The sequence below is a fragment of the Pelodiscus sinensis genome, chromosome 24, assembly GCF_052426305.1.
Source record: "Pelodiscus sinensis isolate ZL-2025 chromosome 24, ASM5242630v1, whole genome shotgun sequence".
Taxonomy (NCBI): domain Eukaryota; kingdom Metazoa; phylum Chordata; order Testudines; family Trionychidae; genus Pelodiscus; species Pelodiscus sinensis.
In genome coordinates, this window is record NC_143075.1 from 22,475,848 (window position 1) to 22,492,883 (window position 17,036).

At 63.9% G+C, this 17,036-nt stretch overlaps 1 protein-coding gene across 1 annotated transcript in view; it reads right to left on the reverse strand.

The window, feature by feature from the left end:
• Window positions 1-17,036, reverse strand: part of ALPL (alkaline phosphatase, biomineralization associated) — a 51,703-nt gene that overhangs the window by 18,586 nt on the left and 16,081 nt on the right. Inside the window, exons 2-6 of the mRNA XM_075906828.2 lie at window positions 12,954-13,062; window positions 11,104-11,223; window positions 9,675-9,790; window positions 8,057-8,231; window positions 7,426-7,601 (exon numbers count right to left, since the gene is read on the reverse strand). Of these exons, the coding sequence (XP_075762943.1) occupies window positions 7,426-7,601; window positions 8,057-8,231; window positions 9,675-9,790; window positions 11,104-11,223; window positions 12,954-13,014 (648 nt within the window). The 5' untranslated portion in view covers window positions 13,015-13,062. The remainder of the gene's footprint in view (window positions 1-7,425; window positions 7,602-8,056; window positions 8,232-9,674; window positions 9,791-11,103; window positions 11,224-12,953; window positions 13,063-17,036) is intronic.

The window sequence follows — 17,036 nt, forward strand, 5'->3', positions numbered from 1 at the left end:
TGTAAGGGGAGAGGACTAGCTCAGTGGCTCGGGCATTGGCCTGCTAAACCCATGGTTGTGAGCTCAATCCTTGAGGGGGCCATGTAGGGATGTGGGGCAAATCTATCAGGGAGGGTACTTAGCCCTGCTGTGAGGGCAGGGGACTAGACTGTACGGCCTTCCAAGGTCCCTTCCAGCTCTAGGAGATAGGTAGCTCTCCATTTATTTAGGGTGGGGGAAGGCTCTGCCTTCACACAGCCCTGCCAGCAGCCTCCACCCTCTCCAGGGCTGGATTTGGCCTGGGCACATGGCCAGCATGCTCCCCTCCCCCTGGCATGGGGTGCTCCCCCAGGGCCTAGCAGGAAGGGGCGGGGGGTGCCAGCCCTGCCTTCATGGACTGCCCATGTGTGGCTTTGAGGCTTTGACCTGTATCAGTCTCCACTCCAGGGCTAGGAACTGGCCACTGGCCAGCTCATTCTATAGCTCAAGCTGAGTGGCTCCTATGCCGAGGTCCAGAGTTCAAAGCCAGCTCCTAGTGGTTACATTTGCATTGCAGGTTTATCTTTAACCTGCCCTCCCTGGCCCTGTTTTTCATTATTTGTCATCTCCCCCCCCCCCCCCCCAGTTGATCCCTAGACCCAGTTGCCCCTGGGCTCGGGGCTTTTAGAAGTGGGCAGGCTGACCCTGCCCACCCCAGGGGTTTCAAACACTGCCTGGGCCTCCCCGTTGTGCGGGGCTGGGGGGGGAGCTAGTGTTAGGCTCAAGGCCTCCAGACCAGCCCGGGGGCCTGTCTCACCTTAGCACAACGGCCCCAGCCTGCCCGGAACCCCTGTGCACCAGCCCAGCCTTGGCCGCAGCAGGGCCCCCACCCCCCCCAATGCACATGGTCCGGCCCAGGGCTCCCCCCCATGGCTCCAGGCTGGCACTGAGCAGCGGGGGCCTCGGGCACTGGGGCACGGCCAGGCAGGCCCCGGGGGAGCCCGGCTGCAGGAGCCAGACCCACAGCAGTGGCTGGAGGGTGCCAACCAGCTCAAGTACCAGTGAAGCCCCCATAGCCTAGAGGGCAGCGGGTGGCTCCCCACGCCGGACCCTGGCACGTCGCCCAGGCCAAGAGGTGCCCCCGTCGCACTCCCCAGGGCAGCAGACAGGCTCCTCCCCTTACATGCACCAGCGGCACCGAGCCCAGCGGCAGGCAGCCTGCTCCCCGGGGAGTCGCGGTGGAGCCCCCGAGATTCTCCTACTGCTGCCCGTGCGCAGTGCAGCCAGGTTCTGCGGGTCTCCTCCCCGGCGGGGGTTTCCGCGTTACAAAGGTGACAGACACGTAAAGCAAGGGCCTGGGCCGTGAGGGTGCCGATTGCACGCTCCAATGTGCGAGCCGTGCACTCCTTGTGCGTCCAACCATAGTGCTGCACGGCTCAGTCGGCACCCCGTGCGTGCCAGGGCTGCGCGTGCAGAAAGACCCGGTCCCAGGAGGCCGCCTCAGCTGCAACAATCTCGCAGCCCGTGAAATGGAGGCCACTCACCAGCCTACGCCGCCCCCCATGGAGACAAAGGGGCATGGCAAATCTGGGGGGGACGACGCCTGGCAGTCTGTCTGCAAAACCAACAAGGAGGCGGGTGGCACTTTAAACAGATTTGGGGGCATCAGCGAGCGAGGGCTGAGACCGGCCTGGCCTCTCGCTCCCGGGGAGCATCAGACGCAGCACCACTGGCGAGAGCAGAATCAGGCCCTGGCGTTGCCATTGGAGACGGGCCCAGCGCAGAGCCCTCGCTGGAACAGGCCCGCAGGCCAGGAGCCCATAGCTCTGGCCCTTTGCTCTGAAGGGGTTTTATTTGCTCCTTTTTATTTTTAGCCTGGGCTCAGATTTCACTTCAGAAGGTGACCTATAAAGCTGCAAAAATATTAAGGGGAAAAAGCCGGCCGCCCCCTCTAATTACGCCTCCCCCGCCAGAGCTAAAATAATAAACACACATGGCCCACGACCCACGGGCAGGCGTGGCTCTGTGGCTTGGGGTTACAGCAGCAAAGAGGGATATTGATTTGCAGGGCTGGCTCCGAGAACATCTCTGCTGGGCTCCACAGCCTGGGGAGGACGGGGGGGGGAGCAGGCAGCGGGGCTGAACTGTTGGTTTGTTTAGGGTTGGAGGGGCTGCGAGAACACGCCCCGGCCCTCAGGCAGGTACCTGCTGCCCCCACCTGCCTCGCTCCAGGCCCTGTCGGCCCCCACAACAGTGGCCTCGCTGGCAGGAAGCCCACTGAGCAGGCAGAGCGCTGGGGGTGGGGGGGGGGGGGGAGGGAATCAATAGCACCAAAGCGTGGCCCTTCCTGGCTAGCGCCAGCTGTGGTCCGACGGGCAGCCTGGCCGCCGGCGTCTATTACCCGCCCCTCGGCCCCCCCCAGCCTCACGGCCTTTCCCAGCTGGCAGGAACCCACTTACTTCTGAAGAAAGCGGCTAATTCAATCCCTGAGCACAAACCGCGGGCCAGAGCCAAGCTGCCAGAGCTTTCCATGGGGGCTGGGATCCAGCCTTGGGCTCAGCCCCCATCTCGGCTGTAGGAAACAAAACCCACCAGGCCCGTGTGACGGGAAATCCGTGGGTACGTGCCAGGGGCGCGGTGCCTGCGTCTAACATGCCCCTTTCCCCTGCGGCGCGGAGCCGCCTTACACCTGGGAGACCACCCGCACGGATCAACTCTGCTCCGGCCTCCAGCTCTGGTCCAGATTCAAATCGCCGGGCAGGGGGGGGGGGGGGGGGGGATTTAACTATCGCACGGCTGGTTTGTGGCCATGCTCAGGTCCAGGCTCCGCTGCCTGAAAAGAGCAGCAGCCGCTTTCGAGCAGCTGCCAAGGAGCCCAGCCCCCAGTGCCACAGTGGTCACAGCTGCTCGGCTGCCACAGAGCAGGGGCCAGCACAGCGTGGACGGGCGAGCCCCGGAACTCAGCTAGAAACCCTGCGTACAAGGGGAACCCCGTCAAGCCAGGGGGGCAGCCCCACCGCCCACCCGAGAGCAGCGGCCAAACTGAGTCTCATGCAGCGCACGGGGCCCCCTGCTCCCTCAGCGAGACAGCAGGATGGTTTCTCCCCAAGCGCGGCCCTTCCCTTCACGCTTGAAAGGGGCTGGAGCAGCCCAGCTGAACCCCGGCTCCTGGCCAATTGCAAGACAGATTTGCAGCTCCCCACAGTTTGGAAAATGCTTCTCCCTCCCCCCTGCCCAGCCTTCGAATCTGGCCCGGAACGGAGTCAGAGAAACAGGCAGGGCGGAGATTCACCGCCGGCTGGGAGCCCAGGAGCAGCTGGATGTGACAGGGAAGCGCTCAAAGCTCTGCTCAGCCAGCGTTTCAAAGCGGCCCAGCGGCGTCCCCCGCCCCTGGAAACGGGACTCCACGCTGTGCTCCCACCGCTCGCCCATCCGCTATTCCTCGCTGGAGCGGGACCCCGCCGTGCACAGAGCAGAAACGGTGCCGCCCTCACGCAGGGCTCGCTGGGCAGCCCGGGTGCGCCCTGGGGCCCAGGTGCTGCCGGCAGTGGAGAGATAAGGGAGCAGCAGTCGCTCTCTGCTCTGGCCCAGCGCCAGGGCAGAGGGGCGCTTGCTCGCTGCACCTTTACTGGGGTGGCGCCTGCCCGGAGCTTGGCGGGTGGGTGCAGGACCAGCTCCGTGGGACGGTTACCGAGCTCCACGGTCAAAGCCGGCCCAGCCAGTTCTGGAATTTCCTACAGACCGATGCACCTCGGTCCCGTGGCCTCCTGCGCCCTGGGGTGTTTCTCTTGCCGTGCAAGCACCTCGCTGAGAGAGGGGGCTCTGCACTGACACTCCTACTGCCGTATGAACCATCTTGAGCTTCGGGCCACGTGACAGTGCGTGAGGGAGCCCATGACTCCGGAAGCACCAGGCCAGGGCTTGGTCAGACCCCGCGGAGATTCCAGCACACAACAGCCAGGCCTGGATGACCGTGGAAAGGCCCAGACCTCCTCCCCTTCCCCACTCTGGGGTCAGTGTCTGGAAGCTGAGGCACAAACCCTGGGTCTGGAAGCTCCAGCAACTGTCCTTGGACGCCTCAGAGCAGCCCCATGCAGCTGGCTCATCACTGGAACAGAGACCACGCATCCTCCAAAAGGCACCAACAGGCCCCAGCCCAGGCCTGCCCGTTGCTCCCTTACCTACCACAGCGGGGTCGAAACAAAACGGCAGCCATTTTGCTGAGCCCAGTGGCAGAGGAGCAGCCTGGTGGAAAAGCCAGTGCCTTGGTGACCCTCCCAGCTGGGAATGCCCAGAGTCGGCCATTGTAACGAAGTGTCTAAGTTGAGTTGAGGACCCCTGTGGTTTCAGATCTCTGGCCAAGACCCCTTCACCTTGATTTACCTCCCACCATCCCTTACCCTGCCTTCCAAATGCTAGAGCCAGCTCCAACGCCCAATGCCCCAGGCCACTACAACCCACCCCACCTCCGTACTGTCCACGTGTTCCTTCTCCTGCCTTCCGAGTGCTAGAGCCAGTTCCGGCTCTGGGGGAGCCTGTGTTAGCTGTTGGGCTGCTCTGGGAGTAGGGGAGCAGGACTTGAACCCACCACCCTGGGGGCCCCAGGCAAATGTCCTATCCCCTAGGCCACTGTGGAACCCACCCCACCTGCCTACCAGGCTTACAGAGAGGAGGCCCATACATCATGGGACACATCGAAGCTATGACCCGTACAGAGACCCCGCTCTCCTCACCCCAGGACTCCCACAGGCCTAGCAGCCCACGTTCCTCCCGCCAGGGGAGCTGCTGAGGGGGCTCCTGTCTGCCCCTCCCAGGTGGCCTGGCACCCCCTTAGCCTTCCCCAAGGGGACCCGGCCAGCCTGTCAGGCCCCAGCACTGACATCTGCTTTGTGAGGACCCAAGGGCGGCTGTGCAGGCCAGCGGGTGGCACCTCCCCAAGAACGCTCCCTTCCTCCCCGTCAGTCCCTGCCACTTCCATGGCCAAGGCCCCACCCCAGCACTTCAGGCCTTAGCCCGGGACCAGCCTGTGGCTCCCGGGGGCTGGCAGAGCAGCCGCAGGCTCCTGGTGGATGCCCGACCGAAGCAGAGCTGGGACTGCCCTGCTCCGGGACAGCTTGGCTAGGGCCTGACCCTGGACCCGGTAGGCCCAGTGGGGAGCACGAGAGCCCAGCGCTGCCCCGGGCTAGCCAGGGGGAGGGGAGGGCCAGCCCCTCCCTCCTCCAAACAGCAAGTTGTAGGTGTCAGGTGGGGGAGGAGGGGTGAAGCTTCCACTTGGGGAGGCAGCAACTCCCCTGCCCCCTTCCCACGGTGTCCCTCTCCTCCCCCGTGTCCTGGCTCACTGCCTGCTGGGCCCCCTCCAGCCAAGTCCCTCCTCAAAAACCCTCCAATTCCTGCAGCTTCTCAGTGCAACGCAGCCTGTTTTGTGGCACGTGCCAGACATGCCGAAGGTTCCTCGTTCACAGCACCAGATTTGGGCACAAGACATGGCAGTCACAGGTGTAGCGGATACCCTGCTGGCGGCCGTGCAGGCAGCTCGCAAGCCCCTTGCCCCCAACCCCTCAGTGAGCCTGGGGAACACAGAATGGCAAGCACCAGCGGAAGCAAAGGGAGACGTCTGGGTCCTTCCCTCATACCCAGAAACAAGGCGGCCAGCCTTGCCCTCACCAGGGACAAAATGGCTGGGATCAGACCACAAAAGCTGCAGCCTCATTTCTACTTCTTCACGCAAACAAGCTGGGGGCCTCCTGTGCGGATTGCCTGCAGCGGCAGCACCTGGGACCAGGAACAGGAACTGCCAAGGGCTGGGGAGCCGCTCCGGAAAATCCAGGCTGGCTGCTGCTTTAAGACAAGCACCCTTCGGCTCCCGGCACCAAGGGGCTCCCAGGGCGGCGGCATGGTGGGGCCAGCTCTGTGCGCCGGACGGGCAGCCCCAGTCTCCCCAGGTGCAGGAGCCAAAGCCCCAGCCCTGTTCCCACCAGGCCAACGCCATCCCCTCGCCACCACAGAGAGCAGGGACCCAGCGCACCCACCTGCTGTCCTCCCCATCACAGCCCTGCCCCCCTTCCCCTCAGCCTCCCCACCTGGCCCTCCCCCTGCCCCGCCCAGCATAGAATTTGTACAAGTAAAAACAACGTTCATTGCCCTTGGATGGCCACAGCTTCCCCGTGAAATCACTGGGACCGGCTCTCTCCGGGGGGAGGGGAGGGTCGGTTCCTCCTGGCCATGTGCCGCCACAAAGGATCCAGCCCCCCCTGCAGCACAGCATGGGACCTGCCGGCCTCGCTGCGTCTCTCCCTAGCCCCTGGAGAGGTGGCGATGGGGAGGCCTGGGTGGGGTCCTGCTCACTGTGCCTGCCTCACCCCGTCGTCCCACAAAGAGCCCAGGTGAAACGCAGCTGCAGGAGCAGGGCCCGCTGCACGGGCGGAGCAGGAAGGGTTTGCAGTTGTGAAAATGCCACTCGGCACAATCGCATTTCCCACTGCGGCCCATGGACTCGCCCATGCGCCGGGAGGCAAGCAAGCATCTGTCTCATCCCTTGTTTGGGAGGGAAAAGGGCGAGTGGCGTCGTGGTGGTTCTCTGCCCTGCTTGCCTGGTGAGGAAGGGCCCTAGTCCTCGTTCTGTGGGTGGGGAAACTGAGGCACGGAGAGGGGGAATGGTCCTCAAAGTCCACCAGCAAATCAATGGCAGAGCAGAAGCGTCAGCAGCACCCCCCCCACTGCCACCTCTGGAGGAGCCTCGAAAGCTTGGGCTACACGCCAGCTGGCTCCCAGCTCAGGCCGTAGAGCTCCCTTGCTCTTCCCTCTCGCTGTGCAGCTCCGCAGGACAGTGACCCGCACCCGACTCAGCGGGCGGGTTACCCGGGCAGAGCCAGAGTCTGATGCCAGGGCCCTCCCCAGAGCACCAGGCTGCCTCGCGCCGCAAACCCTCGTCCCAGGCCATTGAGCCCAGCCAAAGCAGCCTCACGGCTGGGTGCCGATCCAAACGGACCAGCCAGCCTCCAGAAAGCCCTGGGCCGGATCCTGCAGGACAGGTGCTGGGGACAGCCCAGGGCAGGGTGCCACCAACCTCTGCCTGAGCACGGGCAAAGGAGAGGGCTAGGTCCCTGCCCCCCAGCTCTCAGCCCCACCACCAACCCCTGTGGAGGGCAGGCAGGGATTCGCTCAGAAGGGCAAGGGGCCCAGGAGGCTACTGAACCCATCCTCCAGCTGGGTTTGTCCCATCTAATCTGAACGCAACCCAGGCAGTGGGGGTTCTAACAGCCCCACACCGGGGTGCAGCAGGGTCTGAACCCACTAGGCCACCTCCTGGGCTAGAGAAGCTGCCGCCAGTGAAAGGAGCAACAGCCGGCTGCTTCCATCTGGGTGGCCCAGCCACCAACTGGGGTTGCGAAACCCACTTCACCCTGGGTTACAATTCCACGGAGCCCCGTTAACCGGCCGCCGGCTCGGCACTGCTCCACGCCGTACCTCCATGTCCGGGATGTTTTCCACCAGCTGCTGGGCGAGATCTTTGCAGCCCTGCTGGATGGCCTCCGGGGGCATCTCGCTGTCTGAGTACCAGTCCCTGTTGGCAGAGTGGGCATAGGCGGCGCTGGGGGTGGCGTGGTTCACCCGCGTGGTGGTGACGATGCCCACGGACTTGCCTGCAGCAGGAGGGGAGGGGTTAGCCGTGGAAGGCGCTGGGGGGGAGGGGATCACCAGTTTGATGGCTGTAGGGCAGGACAGAGCATTCGGGGAGGTTTGCTCTGCTCACACGGGGTGACCGGTCTTTCAGCCAGCGCCTAGAGGGGCACTGCCAGCTCTGCCCCGATCAGGCAGGGGAGGCGGATGTCACTGGGGAAACCCCCCGGTGTCTCTGCCAGGGACACATGGACGGCACCGTGGCCTGGGTAGGGGGAGGGCGCCCGTTGCCTTGGCTCAGAGTTCTGCTGTTCGGAGCATCCGGAGAGTCCTGCCCGAAGGGACAGGCACGTTGGAATCAAGGTGTCCAGGAAATGAAGCGACTCACCCCGGCCGTGCCCCTCCCTGCCCTCCCTCCGCTCCAGCCCGGGCTGGTCTGCCCCAGGCATGACGCTGCCAGCGCTGCCCACTTGCTTACCGGCTTCCTTCGCCCACTTGAGGATGGACGTGACCTCGTTGCCGGCCGTGGTATTGCACTGGGCACGGGTCACAGCCGCGCTCACCCCCACCGTCCCCTCGTTGGCCTTCACCCCGCAGAGATACGCCGTGGCCGTCCCGGCACTGTCCGGCACTTGGGCATTGGTGTTGTAGGTCTGCATGGACAAACCAGAGCCGTGTTGGCAGCCTCCACTCCAGCACACGGCCCCCTGGCCATCCCTCCCCAGCACAGACAGAGGGACCAGAGCCCCGGAACTGCCAGCTACGTGCACCAGGGACCGGTCTGCTAATGGCCTACGGGTAGGGGCCTGCAGATACAGAGCAGGTATCAGCTTGATCTCCACGGCTCATTTTTGCCGATATGATCGTGGATCCAAGCTGGGTGCCCGGGCAGGGCTCCCCCTCGGGAAGGGCAGAGACTGGTGTTGTGGGGCTCGGAGCAACGAGGCTGCCACGGCGAGGTTGTGGGTGAGGTCAGGCGCGGGGAAGTGGAGGGGCACTCCATGGAGCTGGCGTTCCCCAGGTGGGACTCTCTCCTGCAGCTTGGCTTGGATGCCGAGGGCAGAAACCGCCACGCGGGTCACTGTCGAGCCCCCTCCCGCCCACGCTCACCACATGCCACGTGGGGCGACTGGCCCTGCTGCGCTAGGGAGCGTGCAGCTTCAGGGCACACGGCTGGGCTGGGCCGAGCAGCAGAGCCACTGGGGCCAGGCCTGGGCTCTGCCTCAGTTCTGTACCCCTCCCCGTGGAGCCTCGGGGTCTTTCCCCGTTGTTTAGGTGACTAGCCCTGGCCAAGCCCTTGGCGGGATGGGGCCCATGGGCGGGGCCAGGATGTCCGGCCTCCCTCCAGCCCCTGCCGGCGTTTCTCTAACAGACGGCCGGTGGGCCGAGACGCGCATGGGTCAGTCAGCTGACCGGTCCGGCCATTGCAGGGACCTGCTCCAGGCACCCGGAGGATGGGGCGGCTTCCCATGCTGACCCCACCTCCCAGCAAACTCTGTTCCCACTGGCCTGGTTTCCAGGCAATAGCAGCTGAGAATTGTGCTTGGGTGGGGCCAGTGCACAAAGTCTCTCCTGGCCCAGGGAGCCACTCGAAGCGGCTGCTCTGTGCCAGAGAGTCCCGCTGGGGCAACTCACAGGCCTTATCGCTGAGGCCAGGCAGGGTGCAGGGAGGGGAGCAGGGCGGGGAGCAGATGCTGCAGGGAAACCTTCCCCCTACGCCAGGGAGACACTACAAGTTGAAGACAAAGCACAATCTTGGCCCCCCCCCCCCCCAGCAGTGGAGCTGCAAGCGTACCTGCGTGGGCACAGACCAGCTTCTTAAGGCCTTCAGGCACCGTGAGGCTCCTCAAGCAGTTTGACAGCCCTTTAAAAAGCTGGCCCGTCGTCTTTCCTCTGCCCTCCCCCCCAGCCTGAGCAGCATCACGGTGCCCCATGGACATGTCTAAATGCCACAGCCTGGCCCCTGCTCTCAAATCCCGCTTCTTGGAGGTTCCCAGCCAGGCACAGGGCCTCGGCCAGCCAGCTTGCAGCGCCTGCTCCCACCCCCGCCATGGCCCAGGGACAGCCAGGCAGGCGCCAAAAATCACTGAGCTCACCTTAGATAGAGCCACATATGGAAATTTGTCCATTTCCAGCAGGAATTCTTCCCCCATCTTGTTCTGCAGCTGCCCCTTGAGGATCCGAGCCGCCGTGATCGTGGACACGCCCATGCCTGCCGCAGACAAAGGATCACAGGGTGCAAGTGAGAGGTGTCCGAGGCTGAAGAATCGTGGAGCACTCACTCGGACCTCCGCACGAGCGCCTGCAAGGCCAGCCAGCCCCGCCCCCATGCCAGCAGCCCTCCTCTCAGCTGTCTCCAGCCCAGGTGCCGGCTAGAACACTCGTAACAATGTTTATCGGGGCTTGGCTCGGCTCCCCTGCCCCAAGAGGACTCATTAATTAAGCAGGTGACTCATTAATTATGCTCAGGAAATAATTAACCCTTCACCTGCTGGATTCCAATAGGACTTTGCACACCACCAGCTATTGCTCTGCAACCAATTTCTATTCCACTGAGAGCACAGGGCCACAGGCCATCTCTCCCCCCTCCCCCCAGCTGTCACATGGAGTGCAAAGCCACATCCCCCTTCACCAGCTCAGGCTCCAGTTCAGCAGAGACCTGGGGGGTCTTGGTGCTTCCTCCCTTCCGGTGTGCGATCTACACACCCCTCAGGGTCAGGGGATGGGCCCCCCACTTCCTCTAGTGGCCTCCCTCAGCTCCAAGGACTCCCTGGAAGTCTCACCCACTCTCGAGCTGGTCATGCCGGACTGACTCCTCGCTCGGGAAGGGAGCTAGTCTGGGGCCAGGGCACTGGCTTAGCAATCGGATGCCAGAGGTGGACACAGGCCAGTTCGGTGACCTTGGGTACATCTGCCTAGCCAGGGCACCGCATGGCTGGGAGCCCCCAGACCAGAGCCACAGATGTGCTACAAATAGTGGGGCATACCCAGCCCCTCCCCCAGCCGATGGTGGGGGCAGGACTGGGTTTGGGGAATCCGGTGGGCCCAGCCTCAGTGGCATTGCGACTCCCTGGGGCACCGGCCTTGGGGGAAGGACACCGGGGGGGGGGGGCCTCTTGGGAAGAGGCAGCTTTCGGAAGCTGGCAGGAAGGGTCAGATCGGCCATTGGGAGCTTACTCTGAACGGCCCCCCAACCCCCACCGGTGGCAACCGGGCCAGCCCTAGGGGACCTGGGGCCCCACACCGCCTGCTGCAGGCCCGACCCTACCCCGGCCCAGGGACCACGGCCCACCATCAGTCACCCCTAGGGAGCCAGTGCCAGCCACCAAGGGGGCTTCAGGGAGGGGGGCCAGACCCCTGTGGGGCTTAGGCTCCCAGCAGCCCTGGGCCAGAGACCTGTGAACCGTGGGAAATCTCACACCATGAGGGCAAGACCCCCCCCCCCCCCCCAAGCTCTGGGTGGCCCCGACCGAACCGACCCAGATTCCGGGGCAGGTCGCGGCAGCCCAGGCCGGGTGCACTCACCGTCGCCGAGGAACAGGACGACGTTCTTGGCTACGTTGGTGTTCAGCCGCTGCAGCTTCAGGGCGTTTTGCAGGGTCTGCTGCGCCTGGTCCCTCCAGTACTGGGGGTGCGTCTCCTCCTCTGGAGCAGAGCGGGCTGGTGAGTGAGCCGTCGCCGAGACAGGCCGAGGCCGCTTGGTGAAAACTCCATCCCCGGGCGGGCTGAGCTGAGCCACCTACCGTCCCGCACCCACAGGCGCCTCCCACTGGGCCAGCCACAGCCCCGGGAGAGTCCCCGGGCGGCCCTGAGCCAGGCCACGCAAGGGCCGTCGCCTTACTCCCAGGGCCCTGGGCCAGACAGGCCGGTGGGGGGGCTGGAATGCAGAGGTCCCGGGCAGGAGGGGACAGGGAAATGAAGCATCTTTCGCCTGCCCGTTGGTCTCCACGCCAGGCCTGGGAGGACTTTGTGCCACCAGCTCTGCATGTGCCATAAACAAGAGGAAGCCAGGAGCCGTCCAAGCCAGGCCAGGCCAGGCCACGCCACAGGGTAAAGGCTTGGCTGGCAGGGCCAGGGCTCCCCACCCGACAAACCTGGGAATGACCCACTCTCGATCCACCCCATCCCTACTTGGCACACGGGCATCGCATCCATTTCGTGTGCCCGGCTGGCAGCCTGCACCCTTCACCCCACCACTCTGGCTTGTGGCCGGGAATTGCCTCCGATTTTCCAGGCAGGGCTAGAAACAGTCAAGTCCCTGTTTGATCCTGAACGCAAGAGGCTGCACAAAGCCAACTGGCTTCTGGCAGCTTCGAAAACAGAAGACTCGCCGCCGATGGCACCAGGGGTTCTCGGCCTGGCTTCATTGGCAAACCCCTGAAAAGTGTCAGGAGGAGGCGAAGACTTTTGGGAGTCGACAGCATCAACAGTGGAGTTCTATGATGGGGCCCTTCCCCGTACGGACGCCGTGCGCGCTGCGCAGGGTGACTCAGCAAGGCCCCGAGCCCGCAGGCTGGCCCTCGTGCCGGGCACGACAGAGCAGGGTGGCTATTGGAGGCCGACCAAGCTGCTGCTTAGGGCCCCGAGCCGCTCGAGGAGGCCCCCCCCTTCCCTTCTGGGACAAGAATCTGCCTGCCTTGCTGTGGGGTGCGCCCTGCGTAGCCCCAGGGGGCCCGCGCCGGCTCGGGGGATGTTCCCATTTGGGCTCCGAGAAGCCGAGGGCAGGTGTCGGAGGCTGCACGGGGACATCACACAGCCACAGGGAGCGTGGGCCTGAGGCAACCCCGGGTGCCCAGTCTCACTGCTGCAGATGGGCTGTGGCAGCCCCTTCGTCTCCCCGTGCCTCACTTCCCCCTGTCCAACGGGGTGGCCCTGCCCTGCCCCCGGGGTCTCCATTAAGGGGAGGCAGCATTCCTGGCGGGAGGGCGGGTGCACCAGTTCGGGCGCTGGCTAACGGGCGAGTCTGACCAGGTGACCAGTTAAACGCAGGCCGGCCAGTCGAGCGGAGGGCGGGTACCACGGATGGACACAACCACGCTGCTCGCCCCCACGTGGCAGCTGCAGGGCACTGCTCCAACTGCCCTGCGAGTGGAGCCTGGCCCCTCCCTACAGGCCTGACTGGCCTTCCCTCCCCTGCAAGGCTGCACGGGCAGCTCAGGGGAGCAGGCGGGGAGCCAATACTGCAGGGCCCACCCGTCTCCCTTGGCGAACGGGCGCAGGCCCTGCCACCTGCTGAAAGACCCAGGTCAGAGCTCCGCCCTGCAGCCAGGGGCCGGTGTGAGCCCTGGACCCAGCGCCGTTGGGAGTGGCTGGTGCACGTTCTGGGCTCAGCAAACCCCCTGCCCGCGCGGGCACGAGTCTCCAGCTCCGCTCACCTGGGACAAGGGACGCCAGACACACTTCAGCCAGCAGCAGCAGGTGGAGCGGAGCCTTCATGCTGCGGCCGGCAGTCGCTCCGCCCGGCGTGCTCAGCGGGGTCCCGCTCTGGGGAAGAAGGACACAAAACAGTCCCACTGCTGCAGCAGGGAGAAAGGCCGTCACCCCTGCCCCCGTCTGCGCAACAGCTGCCAGCAGCCAGACTTGGCTCCAGCCCTTCAGGGACGGATACACAGGGGCCAGCTAGACCTTGGTGTTAGCGAAGCTGGTGACGCTGCTCCCTCAGGGCTCTTGCCAGCACGTTAGGGAAGTCGGGCCTGGATGAACGGGCTGGAGGGTGGGTAGATCAGGCCCAATGGGGAGTGATCCACAGCTCGGTATCTGGCTGGCAGCCGGTCCCCAGCCAAGTGCCCCAACGATCAGTTCTAGGGCCAGTTTTCTTCATTGTTTTATTAGTGACCTGGGGGAGGGGATGGGTCGCACCCTGAGCAAGTCCACAGGCGACACGAAGCTGCGGGAGAGGTAGAGCCGCTGGGGGGCAGGGACCGGGGCCAGAGTGACCTGGACGCATTGGAGGGTTGGGCCAAGAGGATTCTGATGGGTCAACAAGGACCAGGCAGAGCCCTGCCCGCGGGACGGAGGAATCCCAGGCACTGACAGGCTAGGGACCGACGGGCTAAGCAGCGGTTCCACAGAAAGGACTCGGGGCTGCCAGCGGGGGAGAGGCTGGACGAGTCACCAGGGCCCCCTTGCTGCCAAGGAGGCTAACGAGACAGACCAAAGTCTCCTGGTCCAGATCCCTGCCCACGGAGCTGCACTGCCTCTGCGCCCAGCGGAGCCTGTGGAAGTCACAAGAGAGTGAGCGGCACTGCCATGCAAACACGCTCGCTGTCACGTGACTGGCCGTGCAAGGCGACAGGTGAGCCACCTAGGACAGACAGCAGGGCAGCACCCGGCGGGGGGGGGGGGGGTTAATTCCCGCCATTCTCCACACTGCGAAGCTAGGAGCTGGTCTCGGAGAGGGAGGCAGGAGAGCAGCTGGAGAATGGCAAGAGCCGGTTCTGGTTACTGCTCCCCGGGCGAAAGGGGACTGGCAGGGGCAACTGCTGCTCTGCATGGCCAGGCCGCCCCAGGCCTCCAGCTGGCAGCAGGGCACAGAACTAAGCAGCGCCCCCGGCACAGCCCAGCCACCTGCCCCAGCAGGGCTGAGCGCACAGCGGGGAAAATCCAGCTCCCTGGCAAGCCCCGAGCACAGCCCATAGCAGGGGGTGGGCAGGAGACAGATCCCTCCACCACCCCACCGGATCCGACCCATCCCCTTCCATGCCCGGCAGGCCCCCTGCTCGCCATGCCCCGAGAACGGCCAGTGAGCAGTGCGCTCTGCCCCCGGCCTCAGCTCCCAAACCAGCCACTGGCACTGCCTGGGCCATGCTGGCAGTGCACGGAGGCCACTCAAGGGAGTGTAGCAAGACATGACCTTGCAGCCATCCACTTTGAGCAGTGTGGGGGGAGCTGCAGGCAGGGGGCCTGCCCGAGGCTCCCACTGGCCCCCCATGGCCCTGCCTCGGTCACAGCCCAATCCCTCTGCACATCCCCGCCCGGGGTCATAGCCTCCTCCCAGAGCTGCACCTCCCCCAGGTCAGAATGCTCTCCCATGCCCCTCGCCCCTGCAACACCCCAACCAGGGTCCCCACCAAGATTTTCCAACCATGAGCAGAGGGAGTTTAGGCCTGTGCACCAATAGTGAGGTCACACGCACTGGTTTGGGGGTGTGCCACCGTGGTACCCAATTTATTAACACACACGTTCCCGGCTGCCGGAGCAGACCCCACCCCGCCCCAGGCATGCGGCACGTCCCGTTCCCAGTCACTGGAGCAGACCTCACCCCCGGCCATGCGGCACGTCCCGTTCCCAGTCACTGGAGCAGACCTCACCCCCGGCCATGCGGCACGTACCGTTCCCAGTTGCTGGAGCAGACCCTGCCACAACCCCGCAGCATGTCCTGTTCCCAGTCACTGGAGCAGACCCACCCCCCTCCCCGCATGTCCCATGACCAGGTTTACAAGCAAGCTCAGCTCGCAAGGGATGCTGTGCCAGGCAAGGTGGGAGTTCTCCTCTGGCAAGACTGAGGACTCCTCTTTGCTCCCAGAAGGAGGGAGGAGATGGGGGGGGGAGGCACAGTCTATCAAAGGTCTGGCCCTAAACGCTTTTCCCACCCTCAGGCAGGTCTAGGCACAGGTGGAGTCCGGCGCTGCTACAGGCTCTCAGGGGGTGTCTAGTCTCATGCCTCTGGCGAGAGAGGCATGTAGATCAGGCTACCCGGCCTAGGGAAGTGAAGCGGCAATTTAAATAATCGCTGCCTCAGTGACGTTTAAATGGCTGCCGCGCGGAGCCGATCAGCTGTTTGGCGGCTCAGCTCACTAGCCTGGACGCTCCACAGTCGACAACGGCATTTGTCAACCTCCCCGGTAAACCTCATCCCACGAGGCGTAACGGGGAGGTCGACAAATGCCTTTGATGTCGACCGCAGAGCGCCCAGCCTAGCGCACTGAGCCGCCGAACAGCTGATTGGCTCAGCCATTTTAATTTAAATGAAGTGGCGATTATTTAAAGTCGCCACCTCATTTCCTTATGCCAAGTAAACAAATCTACATGCCTCTTGCCACGGTCTAGACACACCCTCTGCCCAGCACGTGCGGGAACAAGCAGGAGCAGGAGGGGACGGTATCTCTGCCGACAGGAGGCATCAAACCCGAGACCTCTAGAGCTTCCTGCAGGAGCTGAGCCGGCTGCAGCGCAGGCTCATTGGTCTCGCTGTACGTGGCTCAGTGCAGCACAGGCGGGAGGCGCGTGGGTCACACGTGGCATTAAAGACCCCGTCAGTGGGACTGGCCCAGTCCTGGTGGCCCCTGCCAAAAAGGGCCTTGGCAGATGGGAACGGGGTCAGGGAAGGGCCACAAAAGCAATCGAGGCCTGGGAAACCCTCCACGCCCTGCTCCTCGGTGGCTTGCTGCGGACAGCGAGGCGGCGACCGAAGAGCCGGCCAGTGCCTGCGCCGGGGAAGAGCCCGGAGAGGAGGGTCGTGTAGCCAACAGAGGCAGCGCATGATGCAGTGGCTGGAAGTGAAACCAGACACGTGAGCAACAGCCAGGAGAGTCAACCCCTCAGATAACTTACCCAGGGCAAAACCAAGGGGAGCCCGGTGGCACCTCAGGGTACGTCTACACTACGACGTTAATTCGAACTAACTTAGTTCGAATTAGCTTAGTTCGAATTAACTAACGCATCTAGAACTAAAAACTAGTTCCAATTAGCGTTTTGCTAATTCGAACGAGCGCGTCCACATTGAGTGGACCCTGAACTGGGCTTAAGGCTGGCCGGAAGCAGTGCCGGCAGGGCATCCGAGGAGGACTTAGAGCGTGGAGATGCTGTCTCAGGCTAGCCGAGGGCTGCGCTTAAAGGGACCTGACCCCCACCCCGGACAGACAGTTCTCAGGGTTCCCCGCTTGCAAAGCAGTCCTGGCTTGGATTGCCCGGAGTACCCACACTGGGCACATCACAGCACTCGGCCATCAGCCCGGCTGCACTTGCCGCAGGCTGCCATCTGGGGAGAGGGGATAATCGGGGGGCTGCAGGAGAGCTTCCACCCCCAGAAGCCCACAGAGCCAGCCCAGTCCTCCCCATCGGGGGCACGTGCCCCATTCCTCCCTCACCTCCTTCCACTTACCCTTCCCTAGCCCCTCTTCTTGATGTACAAAATAAAGATAACGTGTCTTCCAAAATGGAATCTGTCTTTATTGAACAAAACTGGGGAGACTGGGAAAAGGAGGTGGGAGAGGGGAAGAGAGAGGCTGGGAGAGGGGAGGGCAACTACAATGATCAGGGGTTGGGAACAGGTCCCATATGAAGAGAGGCTACAGAGACTGGGACTGTTCAGCTTAGAAAAGAGGAGACGGAGGGGGGACAGGATAGAGGTCTCTAAAAGCAGGGGTTGGGTGGAGAGGGTGCATACAGAAAAGTTCTTCATTAGTTCCCATAAAGAAGGACTAGAGGGCACCAAAGGAAAGGAATGGGTAGCAGGC